This window comes from Phlebotomus papatasi, chromosome 1 (genome assembly GCF_024763615.1).
Source record: "Phlebotomus papatasi isolate M1 chromosome 1, Ppap_2.1, whole genome shotgun sequence".
Lineage (NCBI taxonomy): Eukaryota > Metazoa > Arthropoda > Insecta > Diptera > Psychodidae > Phlebotomus > Phlebotomus papatasi.
In genome coordinates this window covers 46,386,015-46,402,770 of record NC_077222.1, presented here as the reverse complement: position 1 = coordinate 46,402,770, position 16,756 = coordinate 46,386,015, and the positions used below count along the sequence as shown (strand labels likewise).

The 16,756-nt window shown below is 31.7% G+C and overlaps 1 protein-coding gene across 1 annotated transcript in view; it reads left to right on the top strand.

Moving 5' to 3' along the window:
• LOC129799438 (retinal guanylyl cyclase 2-like) overlaps positions 1-16,756 on the top strand; it is a 22,930-nt gene extending 6,174 nt beyond the window's left edge. The window contains 10 exon segments of the mRNA XM_055843296.1: positions 2,093-2,229; positions 2,521-2,680; positions 2,774-2,926; positions 2,982-3,117; positions 5,653-5,829; positions 6,051-6,243; positions 6,526-6,697; positions 6,832-6,924; positions 7,322-7,499; positions 10,057-16,756. Of these exon segments, the coding sequence (XP_055699271.1) occupies positions 2,093-2,229; positions 2,521-2,680; positions 2,774-2,926; positions 2,982-3,117; positions 5,653-5,829; positions 6,051-6,243; positions 6,526-6,697; positions 6,832-6,924; positions 7,322-7,499; positions 10,057-10,927 (2,270 nt within the window). The 3' untranslated portion in view covers positions 10,928-16,756.

Here is a 16,756-nt window from a genome sequence, read left to right as displayed (position 1 = left end):
TTAATGTGAAGAGAAATTGTTTTACATTATTTCACATTTTTGATGAAAATATTTGATGTTATTCAATGAAAGTATATTTCATAATTAACTAAATTTTATTGTGATATCATCCTTTATAATATTTACTAACAAATTAAATGAAAATCGTATGTGGCTAAAAGAGCTTACTTTTTTCGGCTGTGTAAGTACTTTTGGCCATTCATTTTCCCATACTTTTTACACGTGGTGCACCACGCGGATATCAGTAAAAACAATCGTGACGTTTGACTGATTTTTACCTCAAATAGAAAATGTGGAAAAAGTCGTTTAAAATACTTTAATAATCACATAAAATTGATGTTAAATAAGAATAGGACTTGTGCTCTGTATTTGTGAAAGTTTTCGAAAGCTATTTCTTCTGTTATTTTATTAAAATTCTATTGGAAACAAGTGGCCAAAAGTGCTTACACACAATGGCCAAAAGTGCTTACAAAGTGGCTAAAAGTACTAAAATATGCATAAAATGCATTTTTCACTAAAATATCCAAAAAATTTTAGGAGTTCTCTTGGGTTATTAGGACAAAACGGCTTTAAGGTATCTTTGTACAAAATTTAATTTTATTTACATAAAGATTATAAAAATTACAAGCACATGAAACCTTAAAGTGGCCAAAGGTACTTACTCTACCCTATTATATTAACTTTCGCAACAAATTCCATATATTTCACAACAAATTACATTGATATATTCTCTAAGGCTTTTTTTCTTAAGCTAGGGAAAGTGCATTTCACGTGAATTCCGTTACGTTTTTAAAAATATTGTTCAAATTTGAGAAGTGAGAAATGTCATCTACACCCCCAAATGTTCAAATTTGAGGAACTCTACTGTATATTTGGTGAAAATTGCAACTTGGTGCAATAACTAATAGCACAGAAATCGTCGTACACGCGAGTAGATATATTTAAAAAAAAAAAATATGAATCTCTTTCCAAACCAGCGATATTGCATACTACGGACGGCCGGACGGCCGCCGGACCCGAAAATGGCGGCTTATGATTTTCAGCTGTCTGCTGTGTGTGTCAGCTGTGAATTTCAGCTCTGTCTGAGCACTTTGAGAAAATCCGAGGATTACAAACAATAGCCGTACTCACTATGGCGCTGTTATCTTGTAATATCGTTATCTCGTTATCTCGTTATGTTCTCGTAATGTATTTTATAAATGAAAAATTATAACAAGATAACAGATTACGGAGATTACGAGATAACAACGCCATAGTGAGTACGGCTAATATATATTATATAAAAAATGACTTTTTCCATAATAACGCTTTGAAACCACTCAGACGACAATTGAACTGCTTCTATTCCACCAAGACACTTAAAATAGTGTTTTAAATGGAAAGCCTCACAAAATACAACAATTCTTTGATATAGTTAAACTTCACCAAATGAACACTTGGGGAGCTCTGGACGAAAAAACGAGTTCAAAAGCAAACAACCTCGATTATCTCGGCTTCTGAGTAATCGATGACATCTAGTTCTTCTGCAAAATTATAGAGAACATTCTGGTCTACATTTCATCCATATATCACTTTTGTGCCAGTTCATCCAAATCGTTGGTATTTTGGTTTTAATACAAAATTTGTATAATTTCACGAATTTGATTCAAGATAACTGAATGGCGTCCCCCAACTTCAGCTCTAAATAGAATTTGCATGCATTTCGAGTTAGCTCACATTAAGAATCTCACCTACATAAGCCGGTTAGGATTATCTGTTCCTGTTTTTTTTTTTTAATATTTAATGTACGATATTTTCACAAGAATGAAAATTATCGTTCATAGATATTTTCACAAAAATCACTTTGTTTTTTTTTTATTTTTTTATTTTTATGTGTTATGAGCTATATATAATAAGGTTAGAATCACTCATATAGGTAAAGAAACATTGAAACCACTTCTGTTGAATAAAATTCATCTCTATGCAAAAAAATATATTTGGATTACGCTAGTAATCCAAAATAGTCATATAAAATTTTGAAATTTTAAAATCAGTTTATGAACATGTGTATGTGCAAATTCAATGAATAAATAAGATATAAAAACTTTTTTAGGTTGGCTAAGTGACGCAAATCGAACTGCAATGGTTTTCGAATATTGTTCGAGAGGATCTTTACAAGATGTTCTTATAATGGACGATATTAAATTAGACTGGTCGTTTCGTTTAAGTCTACTAACTGATCTTGTTAGGGTAAGTTAATTCTGTTAAAATTAATAAATTTAATTGTCTGTATAAATTAATTTAAAACAAAAAAATCTACAACTAATCTATATTTTAGTAATTAGCTGAGATTCTTACAATATCAGCTTCTTTTTTTGTAAGTGAGATAAAATCCAAATAAATAAAAAAAAAAAAATAAGTCGATTTTGCATTTCAAGAAGTTTCTATTACCGTATGTATTTAAATAAAAAAGAAAAATTTAAAAAAATGTATACGATAGAATTATAACAAATCATGTTAAAAAAACACTCATATTTACAGGGTATGAGATATTTGCACTCATCACCTTTGCGAGTTCATGGTGGTTTATCGTCAAGAAATTGTGTTGTCGATGCCAGGTGGGTCCTTAAAATCACAGACTATGGCTTACCGAGTTTTTATGAAGCCCAAGGTATTGTGATGCCATCTAAATCACCTAAAGGTTAGCAATACTTAAAATTACGATATAAATTATGGTATCCAATTAGTAATTTAATTATTTTATTTTGTTAAAATGATTGTATATTAAATAAAGAGCTTTTATGGACTGCACCAGAAGCTTTGCGGAACACAAAAGGATATTCTAAACATGGCACTCAACCAGCGGACGTATATTCATTTGGAATAATAATGCAAGAGGTCGTTGTGAGAGGAGAACCCTATTGTATGCTTTCTCTATCACCTGAAGGTAATGTATATGAAATGTTAGGTATGTTTTTTTTTAACAAAATTTCTCTGTTTAGATATTATAACAAAAATAAAACGCCCTCCACCCTTAATACGGCCATCAGTGTCTAAGGGAGCTGCACCACCTGAAGCTATAAATATTATGCGTCAATGCTGGGCCGAAATGCCTGATATGCGACCGGACTTTAACACGTGAGCACTTATTGCATTTTTTTTTATTCAAAAACAAGAGACTACAATCCACTCTATAGAAAAAAACAACAATAATCTTCCATTTTTTTATATTCTTATTATTAGTACATACTAATATTATTAGTATTACTATTATTTTAATACTTAGATTACAAAAACAAATATTTCCTTGATTTTTAGAACCAATAAGAAATTGAACTATCTGAACTGAACTATCGTTCAGAGTTACCGAAAGATAGAGAAAATTTAACATGTAGAAATACAAACAAAAAGATATAAAAAACTCAGCATTGAGTAATGCCCAGCGCACAATAACTTTTGTTTGTAAACATGTTTTCAGAATTTTCCATAAGTGTGAGCGAGATAACTAAATCTAGATCTCACTCACTCTCTGCGAAATTCCAAAAGCATGTTTTCAAAACAAAAGTTATTGTGTGCTGAGCATAATGCTCGAATTCACGAGGATATATAGTTTTCTTTCTGTGAATTATATTTCACACAGTTGTCTGACTTTAAACTTGCGCTTTTAACTGGTACATAAACGATCGGAATATCATTTTAAAATAGAAAATTAGTTAAAATTTTGAATTTTAGAATCCAATGACTTTTTAAGAATTTATTGAAACAATTTACAAGACTTGAACATTTGACATTGAAAAATCGGTAGAAGGAATGAATTGAAGTTTTCAGCATTAGAGATGAAATGTTCGTTCAGGCACTTTTACTGCTCGGACTCTCTCGATTTTTTAAATCATATCTGAAAACGAAATAAATTGCTGAATTTTATATAGGAAGGTATTTGAACTTTAAAGACTTTACAACCCTTTAAAAATATTTTAATCTTGTTACAAACTCAAAATGTCGAATTTTCTTATCATGGTTAATATGTACGAAATATTATACTCCAAAATTATACTCAATGAATTGGAGCTGTTTTCGGAGAAATTGAGAAAACATGATTTTAGTGGAGAATAAGGGGGAGGGGTGGGCGAAAAATGAAATATAGGATGTCCCATAAATTACGCAAGATTTAAATTAAATATAAAAAACACATTTTTCTCAATTACGTTTTTTTCTAAATTGGAAAAGAAGATACATAAGATAGGGTTCATGTATTAAATATCGCATCCAGTGATTAACCTCCATGGCTTTGCTGGCATGAATCCTTTCGTCTAAGGTTTACATGACCTTTTTGGACAAATATGGCTAAATTTCGATAATTCAGGGTTAAAAGTCCTCTTTTAATGCACAGAGGTGGATGTAGATCTGTTGACTTAGGCTTGTGACTTCGAATAACCGAATAAAAAAAATGTAATGGTCTAAAATTACATGATCTAATGGACCAATTCTGATCACCAATAGAGAAAATCACAATCAGGAAATGTCTTATGCAGGAATTGCATCATTTCATAGACTATATGACAAGTCACACTATCCTCCTAAATCCACATGTCCTCAATATTAATGAATTCATAATTAATTAATGAACAAATCCTTTGATTTAGGCTTCATAAACTCGGTTATCATGTCGCGATATCGAGCGTCAGTAACAGTAACACTTGATCAGCTTTATTTTAGGATAATATACTGATACGATAGTATTAATCATTTTATGGGCTTGTTCTTGGATGGCAAGTGCATTTAGCCCCCAAAATTAATTCAGTTCTGTGAATTTTTGAATTAGACTCTTCATAGTTGGCTAAGTTAAGTCAATTTTCTGATCAATTCTAGAACCAAATTATTTAATTATTTTTGAAATATTTTTTGATAACAAAAAAGCGTTGGTCTGTCATTTAGTGATGGATTTTTAATAACCCTAAAAATCTATAAACTGTCACGTAGTATTTTTATTATTCATTGGGGACCTTTATTTCAGAAATGCCGTTCAATTTAAATCTTGCGTGATTTCTGGAACACCCTATATATTACGTCTAAAGAATTATTTTTCTATGGGATGGGATCACCAAAGTTTGGATGTTCATGCCTCTTGTCGTTTAAGCTCGAGGCTCGAGAGTGGTGACAAATTGAAACAGCGAGTTTAAACAGATAAAATCTAATAGTAAAAATTAATGAATACGCTTTATGAGTTGAGTTACGTGGATGATTTTTACCTTCTGAAGCAAGTCTTCTATTTTTCATTCACTTCTAATGACGACCACTCAGAATATAAATCTAACAACTCATTATTTTTTTACAAAAATCGTTTTATTTGCTTTTTGGATATTTGTTTATACCTGTGAATATTATACTTGAAAGATAATTATTTTCAAAGAGACTATAGAGATTTTAAATCTCAAAAATCCTATACTCTACATGTGAAATCTGAGCTTCAAATCGCTCTCCTGTAAAATTGGCCTACTGCGAGTTATTCGTTTATTATTCTGAGTGGTCGATATGAAAATAAACGTGAAAGACATTTCCAATAGCAATTTTGTTTAATAGAAAAAAACCTTTAGTTTTAGATATTTATTTTCTAATTTACTGAATTCTTTTACAATATAAATGTATTGTATATTTTATAATCTCTTTTTAAAGAGTGTATGAACGCTTTAAACAACTCAACCACGGACGTAAAGTGAATTTTGTTGACACCATGTTTCAAATGCTCGAGAAATATTCGAACAATCTGGAGGAATTGATCCGAGAACGTACAGAGCAACTCGACATAGAACGAAAAAAGACTGAACAATTATTAAATAGAATGCTACCAAGGTACATTATTTAAATTTATATTAATAAAATAATTAAAAAATAATGCTTTTAAATTATAGTACAATTTATAGTCATTTTATTTCTAAACATAGTAATACTCTATCAAAAGATCTTTTTTTCAACAAAAAAAAGTAATTGTATAACTGCAACCGGCCTTATCCTAATAGCATCATCAAATACACAAATATAAATCAACTATTTTGTGCTTTATTTTTTGTTAGTTCTGTTGCGGAAAAACTGAAAATGGGCCTGGCTGTTGATCCTGAAGAATTTTCGGACGTTACTATATACTTTAGTGATATCGTTGGCTTCACAACCATCGCTGCTCACTGTAGTCCAGTTCAAGTGGTTGATCTCCTTAATGACTTATATACGTGTTTTGATGCAACCATAAATGCTTATGATGTCTATAAGGTGAATAACATTTTGTGGAACTTTCCTACGATTTGCGTCAACATTAAATGTTATCTGTAAATGATAGGGGTACAATTTCTTTATATAAATACAAAAAAGGCCTAAGTGACCGGAACAAATTCCATATGAAAATTTTTGATCGTGTGTGACTTAAAAATTGAAATAAATGATAATGAGTATAATTAGAACATATACACATACAGTATACTTATGTGTACATATATATTTAAACAGTTCATCCCCTGAAGAATTTTAACCTATTTAATCTATTTGTAATCAAAGGTGGAAACTATAGGCGATGCATATATGGTTGTAAGTGGACTCCCGGGACGAATTCCCGATCATGCGGAACAAATAGCAACCATGGCGCTCGATCTACTTCATCAAAGTGGTTTGTTTAAAGTGAAACATTTACCAAATGTACCACTTCAGCTACGCATTGGACTTCATACGGGTGAGATATGCTAAAAGTTTGTAAGCTGAGATTGTAAAGAATCTTATCTAAAACTTAGGAATTCAAATGAGAGAATATGTCTAAAATAATTAGGTAATACTCAATAACTCCTTATTAATTAAATATTATTACAGGACCCTGTTGTGCTGGTGTTGTGGGACTTACTATGCCGAGATACTGTCTATTTGGGGATACAGTGAATACAGCATCTCGAATGGAGTCAACAGGTAATTGTATATAATATATACAAAAAGTCCTTTAGATACAGCCATGATATACTCTTGTGGGGGAATACTGAATCCGCGCTTAGGGATAAAATATTATATTCTAGCAAAATCCACCCTTAAAAAACAGCATTTTGCTGAGGTGAGCAACCACACCCACACTCTCCAATTGAAATGTCACATTGGAATAATGTAATTGGTTTTGTGATGTATCACCTGTTTACTCTATAAAAGTATATAGAGAAGAACAGTGATTTAGCTGAAATTGGATAATACCGATAATACACCTTTATTACAATATCTGTCAGCATGTACATAAATAGTCTAAAGAGAATTTTCTGTGATATTATTCTTGTAGCTAGCCCTTATAACTTATTTGTATGTACTTCTCCAATATTAGGTTCTTCATGGCGAATACATTTGTCAGAAGTCACACGAGATAGACTAGAGAAAGCGGGAGGATATACCTTAGAGCCACGTGGTCCAATTGAGATTAAAGGAAAAGGACTTATGAATACATATTGGCTTCTTGGAAAAAAAGGATTTGATAAGCCTCTTCCCAGTCCACCACCAATTGGGTAAGTTAGAATATTTCTTATGGTAATCTGCGTTAATTAATTTTAGAGAGTAATTTTGAATTATTACGAATAGAATAAAAACAAAATTACAATTACAAATTTTTCTTGTGAAAGTGCTAATTATAATTTAAAATGTTTAACTTAGTGAATGCATGACAAACGTGTTTAGAGTCATTTCATTTCATTTCATTTTATTAAGGGGTTTTCGTCATTATTGGCGATTCCCCTGTGTATAGTGTCGAAAGAAGAAATACATCAAGCAATCTTTAAACATTTCTGAAAAAAGTGAATTGTACAATATACTTCAGTGTCTTATTCTTCTTTGAAATATCAAAAGCAATCTCAAATTGCATTTCATATTTTAGGTACGGGTTTAACCAATTCTTTTGCTTTTTATTAGAAAACTTACTTTTTATTATCGCTTTTAAGTTACTAAATTATGTGTTAATAGTTTTGTAAGAAACCAAGTTTGAGTAGAATATTATGATAGGAACGATTTGAATAATACATACCTATGATGGAATTTCCTGGAATTTCCATTACTTAATTATGCTTTTTAACTTTATGTATAATATTATGCTTTTTAAATTCAGTGGGATAGTAACAGTTTTTCGGACTGTTTGATCTGATAAGAACCAAAAGATCGTAAATAAAGAATAATTATTACAAAAATAATAAAATCGTACAATTTTTTGAAAATAATTGTACTTGATAGTTGAGAAGATCAATTAAAATAATACTCAACTTATCGTAGGAATGATTTAAGATTCTGTTGATTTTTTAACAAAAATAATTAGCAGTTTTTTTTAATTATTTTTTAATTGATTGGAACTGCTTCGAATTTAATAGGCATCTGAGTGATTTCAAAAAATCAATTCAAATTCAATTCAAAAATTAAAATGATTTCAAAAAAATCAATTTTTCACACTTAAACGGCAAAATCGGACATATCGCATTATCTGATTGAAAAATGATGTATGGACGAAATATAGAGACAAATGTCCCCTATAATTATGTTGAGGTAATCATCAAAATCGGTTAAGCACGTGTCGAGATAATTGAGGTTATGTGATATTGAAATTGGTTTTTTGACTGTGAGATGTTTCGTTTAAGCCCTCACCCATCAAATTCGGTCACACAGAACCGGAGATATGATTTTTTGAATTTCGTGAACTTTGACCCCTCATATCTCCGGTTCTATTGAAATCACAGCGCACTTATGCCCCATTTTGGAAACGTCCTAGACTGGACTACAACGCTCTAAAATTTCATTAACTTGCACTATGCCGTTTTTGAGAAAAATGATTTTGAATTTCGATGAATTTTGACGCCATCGCAGCGCCACCTGTGATGATTTTTGGAACTTCCATCTGAAAGTGCTCATCGAGACGAAACCAAAAAACCAAAATTTAGGTCGATATGTTAATAAGAACCGGAGATAGATGCCAGTCAATTTTCGAACTTTGACCCCTTATAACTCGGGTCAGGGGTTATGGATCGACTTAAGTATTTTTTTTGTTTGGTAGGTATAATCAAGGGCTACAACATACTAAAATGTCAGCCCGATGCATAAAGGAATTTCTGAGTTATTTAACTTAGAAAATTGAAAAATCTTCTTTTTAAAAATAGCGCCCCTAGCGGTGGTTTTATGAACTTGTGATGTTAGAAAGGGAAGTGGCATTTCACGAGAGCTTTCCAAAACGCCCTCACGTTTTAAATTCTGAAAGTTAGAACCGGAGTTATGGCCATTTTAAAAATTATTTTTTTAACCCTTATTGCTCAAGTCAGGGGGTCGGAGGACCTTAAGTTTGGTATTGATCGAAAGCAATAAGGCCCAGCTATAAAATACTAAAATTTGAGCCCGATCGATGCCATAGGGGCGGAGCCATTGAGAAAACAAAAGAATGAGGGTATTCAAAATGGCGGAATGAGGAGTGGGGTGGGGGGGACAATGCACCAAGTTGCAATTTTCATTCGATATATAACCTTTGCCGAAAACCGCAAGTCGATATTTCTTTTAGTTTAGGAGCTATTAAGTTCCAAAGAGCGGCCGGCCGGTCGGCCGGGAACGTAACTTAGCCCCCCATATATTCGGGATCAGGAAGTGGCGAAACACATTTTGGCAAAGTTTGGGGCCGATCGGAGGACATGAAATTTCGTTAGGATTATAGTAGGTGAGATTGTTAAGAATCTCACCTAATACTTTATCAAAACTTGAGTCGTTTGAATGTACCACACTTTCTCCTACCTAAAAACAATTATTGATATTAGTTATAACCACACGGAAAAAAATATCTTACTTATACAATTTATAATGACAAAAAGAAATCTTCAAAACATTTATTTTCTTAAATTTCATTAATTTATAATCTCAGTGTTTCTAATATTATATATTGTTGTATAATTTTCATGCTACTAATTTCTACAACCTAATAGTGAAGTACATGGGTAAGATTTAGATTTTGATATACTTTAATAATAATTGTCGAATGGAATATGGATATAATTTTCGTATGGAAAATTATATACATATATGATGTACTGTGTTTAATTGCAGATTTGATGATACACTTATAAGAAACGCAATGAATGATTGTTTAGGAGATATTTCTCAAATCCGTGACGATATAATGATACAAAGAACTAGCGTTGACCAAACAGCAATTGAAATAGCAGACGTAAAAGTTGAGATCACACCTCCGGTAGCACCTGAATTTCCCTCTGCGACTATGTCTGCATCAACATCTCTAGAATCGTCAACCAGTGGTTTTAATTTGAATATAAATGTACCAGAGTTCCCTCTAAAATCTACTACAACAGTAAGCCCAAATCAAAGGAAAATGTCAGAATTCGGACCAGATGGCCTTTTGAATCCTTCTGCATTCAATCGTCTAAGTTCTTCATCAGCATCTTCAGCACGACTGTTTAAAAAAATCGAGGAAATGATGGACTTGAGCTCTCCTTACAATCATTATCGGTGCCTTAGTCCGAGCGAGAGTAATTTACTACAGTGCAGTGGGGATCTGAAGGCACCTTTTGGAAAATTTCACGAAATGGGTAAACCTGGATCCAGTAGACTATTGCGTCGACAGTTTAGTCTTGATAAAGATGATGTGAGTGGACAAGGTGGAAGTCGCGAGGGTCCAAAGTACAGTATTGATAGCGGAGATTGTAGAAGTCAAATAAGTGGGCAATTGTCTAAAGCTGCCATGCCTCGTATACATAAACAAAATTCCAATAGTTTAGCACAAGACTTAGAGAAAATTGAGGAGATTCCTCTTTCACCATCCATATCAATAGATAATAGTAATGTGAGAAAAGATGTCGCAGAAGCTCAAGTGGAAAAGAGAGCAGAAGATGATAAAATATTAGATGGGAATGGTCATTGCGAAATTAATCTCAATGTTGAAACACTTCTATTGAGGTAGAAAAGAACTTAAATCGTTTTAGTGTGACAGTGAAATTGTATATTATTTTTATTAAAATGGAATACACCAAAAATGTTTTAAGTAAATGTTTAAAAAATAAACAATGGAAATTCACTTTGATTTTTATAGAAGCAGTAGGGGAAAGTGATTGAACAGACTCTGTTCGCTTTGTACGTAAGCCCAAGAAGTTTTGTGTTTATGCACAGAGAGCGACAATCAGAACAAGTGACTTCCCAACTTTAATTGTCCATGGAAAACATGGGCTGCTGGTTTAATTGTACGCATGATACCGTTCGCAAGACTTGTGGAACGAGTCGAAAACGAGTAGAAATGCACGTTGGCAATTAATTGAGATCAGTAGCAAAAGACAGTCAGAGCTGGTGTCTTCATAGCTCAGTTGGTAGAGCATTCGCCTAGATTGCGATAGGCCCCCAGTTCAAGCCTGGGTGGAGACAGGAATTTTTTCCTGTCTCTATTTGGGTTGAATTGTTGAGTTGGGAAGTCACTTGTTCTGATTGTCGCTCTCTGTGCAGTAGGGGAAAGTACTCTCCCTTCGAACGTTCATGTCTTCGAATAATCTTAATTTTCTTTTAGTTTTTCTAGGAGACTTACACATTTCTATTAAATATTAGTTGGCTTATCATCAATTCTTGATAATTACGTGATAATTTAGTGTAAATCTCTTACGAAAAATAAAAAAAAATTCCCATTATTCGAATGCATGAACGTTCGAAGGGAGAGCACTTTCCCCTAGTACATCCACTGCAAAATGATGAAAGACATTTCAGAATATATTTAAGGATACCTTGCGGTGATTATATTAGTATTCTTAAGTTAAACGCAAATATGACTATGAATTCTTCACTCATCCCAGATACATACAATATATTACTTATTTACTATATTTTCGTTTTGCAAACTTTCATTAATTTTTTATGGTAAAACTTTTATAGAAAAAACTGTACTATTTAAAGGCATTAGATATTGTTAAAAACATATTGTCTCATACATGTTAGTCTGTATTTAGATAATCATATTAACGGAATGAAATTTATCGTATAATATATAAGTAAAAGACAATAGTTTGGTAAATCTCCCAAAGTAAAATAATTAGGATTATAATATATATTGTTACAATAATAAGTTCTGTTTTAGAAAGTCGTACATTGAGTATAGCGTTGTTTGCATCGATTGTTGCTGTATCTGTATTTCTTTTGCATCAGTATAGATATGTAGATACTAATATAAGATACAATAACATTTAATGCAATCGACAATATGTGTAAAATTATTACACATTAAATTTTAAAATATAAATGTAGATTCAATGAAAAAAAAATTCTGGAACACATTTTTCGAGAAAAATTCTGGAGAACATTTTTGTTTCTGATCTGCTAATTCGAATTCAAAGATAAACAAAATATTTACAATAATTTTACGATTTCGATCAACAAATATTGACACATTAATACCTAGTGGCCTCTACACATACACATTAGAGAATTTTATGTTCATTTTGAAACAAATTGTCTACGCTTGTGTTGGAAAAACTGTCAAATACGGACATACATTGCTCTAACGTGTAATGGCCTCTACACACTAGAGAAATTTATGTCCATATTGAAGAGTTTTTCCCACACATGCAAAGGGAAATTGCTTCAATATAGACATAAATTTCTCTTGTGTGTGACACCATAAAGGTCACAAGGGATAAAATTTTTATATAATTTGAGAATCTGATGTTTGTGATGATGATGAAAAACTATACTTTATAGTAGTATTACCCGTATTACTATTATTAAGTTTTTGGAGGCTTTTTTATTTAAATTCTTTTCAATGAGCTTTATCTTTTAGTTAAGTTTTATTTTTAGATATGTATCTGACTTTTCGTCCATACATGACAATTACATTTATTCATTCTTACGAGATATTTAATATCTAGATTCAAATTATATTAAAGTATTTCTTTCTTTACCAGTTTTAGACAAAATTGCATTAAAATTCAAAATTAAAATTTTACTCAAATCAATCAATTTAATCTCAATTGTTAATTAATCAATAATAAAACAATGGCATGTGCAATATTGAGGTAGTTTTGCTTCAACATTATTATGATTTTTAGCTGATTTTTAATTAATAAAGTGTGACCTCGATAGAGTCAACTAATTATTTCCAACCCTATTGACTTTATTGGATTTTTTTTTGACATTATTGGAATCCGTTGTGTAAAAAAAAATAGCTGTTGACTCTATTGGAGATTGACTCTATCGAGATCACACCGTATTTATGTAATTATTATTTATATGTTAAATATAAATAGGGATGTATTGATAAATTTTCCTGCTCCCCAATTTTCTTTTAATTTACTTATATTCTACTGCTCGAACTCAAGGAGAGAGCAGTTATATAATCGACTTTTTTTCAACTTCTCACTGTTCTGGAGCTTAAACGGTAAGAGATATCAACTTCCGGCCTTCGATGACCCCTCCTCAAATGACATTGTCTCGTACCCAACCTCTTTACTTCCCCCCCTCCCCTTTCGTACGTTCCCTATCCCTCAAAAATAGGTCAAAAATGAGGTTTTTCCCATTTTGCAAAAAATTGGCCCAAGCTTTTTCAATGATTTTTGGATATGCTTTAGAGCTGGTCCTGGCGAACATTTCGCCCAAACATACCTATCTCCGGAAAATTCGCCATTTTGAATTATTGAAGGTCAAAGTTCAAACACTTTGGAAGGCTCATTTTTCAACCGATTTGGTTAAATTTGGATTTTTTTGGAAAGGTACTGCAATGTCGAACCCGGCTGCATCGGTCTTCATCTGTGATGAATCGGTTAAGTACCGATTTTTGAATAATTTTACATCCCCAATAATTAATATTCCCTAAAAATAATTTTTTTTTCAATTTTCTCAAAATTGACCCAAGCTTTTTCAATGATTTTCGGATATGTTTTAGAGCTTGTCCAGGGGAATATTTCGCCTAAACATACCTATAACCGGAAAATTCGCAATTTTAAATTATTGAAGGTTTAAAGGTCAAATACTTTGGGAGGCTCATTTTTCATTTTGGTTAAATTTGGATTTTTTAGAAAAGTATTGCATATTAGAAGCCGGCTGTATCGGTCTTCATCGGTAATGAATCGGTTAAGTACCGATTTTTTGATTTTGAAATGCTTTTGTGATTTATGAATCAATTTGATCTCTAGTAGATCAGTTATTCCAAAAGATTATGCAAAAATCTAATTCACGGTGAGCTCTATCTCGTGAGTTCGAGCATTCCGCAAAGCTGGGGACGCTTTGCTATCTTTTTTTTACTGCTTGAATTCCACGGAAAGAGCAGTATATATAATCCCTCAATTTTTTCACCCCCTCAAAATTTTCACCTTCCACTCCCCGGAGACCACTTTTCTCAATAAATCTTCACGTTTCAGACGATTTTTGAGAAATGTAGTCACGCTGTTTGTTTGTCTTTTCGTCCGAATGTCGCCAGCTCTAGAGGCCAAACGGTAAGATATAGCGACTTGGGACCTTCAGGGGACCCCCCTACAAGTCGACCCAAGGATCGTTAACATGCCCCTCATATTCCCCCCCCCTGTCTCTCCCCATCCCCTCCAAAACCATGTTTTTTGGGCTTGCTCGAAAACGCGTCATGTGATTTCTTTCATTTTATGGATATGTTTTAGAGATCACCCAGGCGGACATTTCGTCCTTAGATGAAAATTGCGTTGAATCATTCCTAATAACGGTTTTTCAAGGTCAAAGGTTAAAAAGACACTAGAGAGCGCATTTATCAAGCGAATGGGGTCATGTTTGGGCTTGTTGGAAAGGTCTTGGAATTTCCTATAAAACTGAATCGGTTCCAATCGGTTATGAGCCGGTAATGAACCGGTTCATAGGCGATAACTAATTTTTATCCAAAAATCGATACTTTTAAAACAATTTTGGAAGATTTTTGAATGATATATGAATCGGTTCAAATCGGTTGAGAACCGCTAGATGAATATATATAATCACAGTTTAACATTTACATGATGCAAAACTACTTCTGAGATATATAGAATCTAAGTCACGAGTTCGAGCATTTCTCAAAGCCTTGGACGCTTTGCCACCTTTTTAATTTATACGCCAATAAAAGATTTCTTTAAACAAAAAGTTTAGTGATAGAGAATTGTTTTCACTTAAAAGGAGTTATAAAGTTACTCCTAAATGTAAAAGAATTCACATATTTATACTACCGGAGTTCTTATGTTAAATAATGCTTCATATGGATTACAGATGGTACAGATTATAGTTAGAGAACTATATTTGGCAAATTGTTAGTAAAGTAATCATATATCTTGAAACAAGACTCGATTCCACCGATTATGTTATTAGAAATATATGTGTGGAATATATATAAAAAAATATAACTATAAATTAGACGATGTAGTCAATCGATACGCCATTAAACATTTTGTTTTGAAAATTGATTTTATTCTATAACCAAGCCAATTATTTTATGCATCATTTATTTACAAACATAAATGGATAAATACAATAATTAATGAAGAAAAATCACTCGACCATTTATTTATTGAATGGAAAAAAGTATTAACAAATTATTAGTTACAATTTAGTTGTTTAAACTTACAAAATAAAATATCTGTATAACATATACTTATATGATATATATATATATATATATATATATATATAGAAAACACATCTTTAGAAACGTATATTTGGATGAAAATGAAATTTGATAATTTGTTGTCAAACCAGAATCGCCAGAATGTAAATTAGATAATGTATTTATTTTACCTTTAATCACAACTCACATTGAGGTGTTTTATATTATCTTTTGATAGTTAAACTGCTGTAACTTAAACAGAAAATCATAAAAATCTGTTGCATTTTCAGCAATCTATGTACATTTTTCCCATCGATTGTAGTTAAAGATTGAGAAACATATAACGGTACGTTGGAAAAACTCACTAACATGTAATTTGAAAAGAGTCCTCAAATATTTTGTTAGAAAATATTTATAAGTAGAAAAAATGAATGTGAAAGTTTTTATTTTAGGAAAATATAAAAAAAATCTTATGAGTGGTTGGTAGCTGAATATGGAAATTCAAAAACATAAAGAATTTAAAGATAAATCGTTGAGTTGCATTTACGCTTTTAAAAATGAAGTGTAAATAATATTTATCTTCATAAAATGTATTGTGTCGGAAAATGTTTGCCAAAAATATTGGTGACATTAGTTGTTGTAAAAGGTCAACGTAACCTTAGATTTTTCTAGTCATAGAGAAAAATATAAGAAAAATCCTGTCCAGAAATATTTTTTTGTGGTAGTATAACAGTAACTCAATCAACCCTGTTAGATGAAATAAGTCGAAAGTAATTTTATTCGAACGAAAAGTTATATCGACCTCTCAGAATAAGAAACGAATAACTCGCAGTAGGCGAATTTTACAAGAGAGGGATTTGAACGAAGCTGAGATTTTCCATACAGAGTATAGGATTTTTGAGATTTAAAATCTCAATAACTTTGAAAATAATTAACTTTCAATTATAACATTCACAGGGAAGTTATAGGGTATAAAGAAGTATCCAAAAAGCGAATAAAACGATTTTTGTAATAAAAATCGAGTTGTTCGACTTATATTCTGACAAGTCGATATATTCGAATTTTACGGCCTAAGTCTAATAAGAAGAAAACCTTTTAAAATGTGCCATGTGACAAACTATTGTCTCTTAATATGTCTATTTCTATCTAAGTTATATTTTATATGTGTCTCATCGGAAGTTATATCATTCGAAATATAAATCTTTGAAATTGATAATTTGA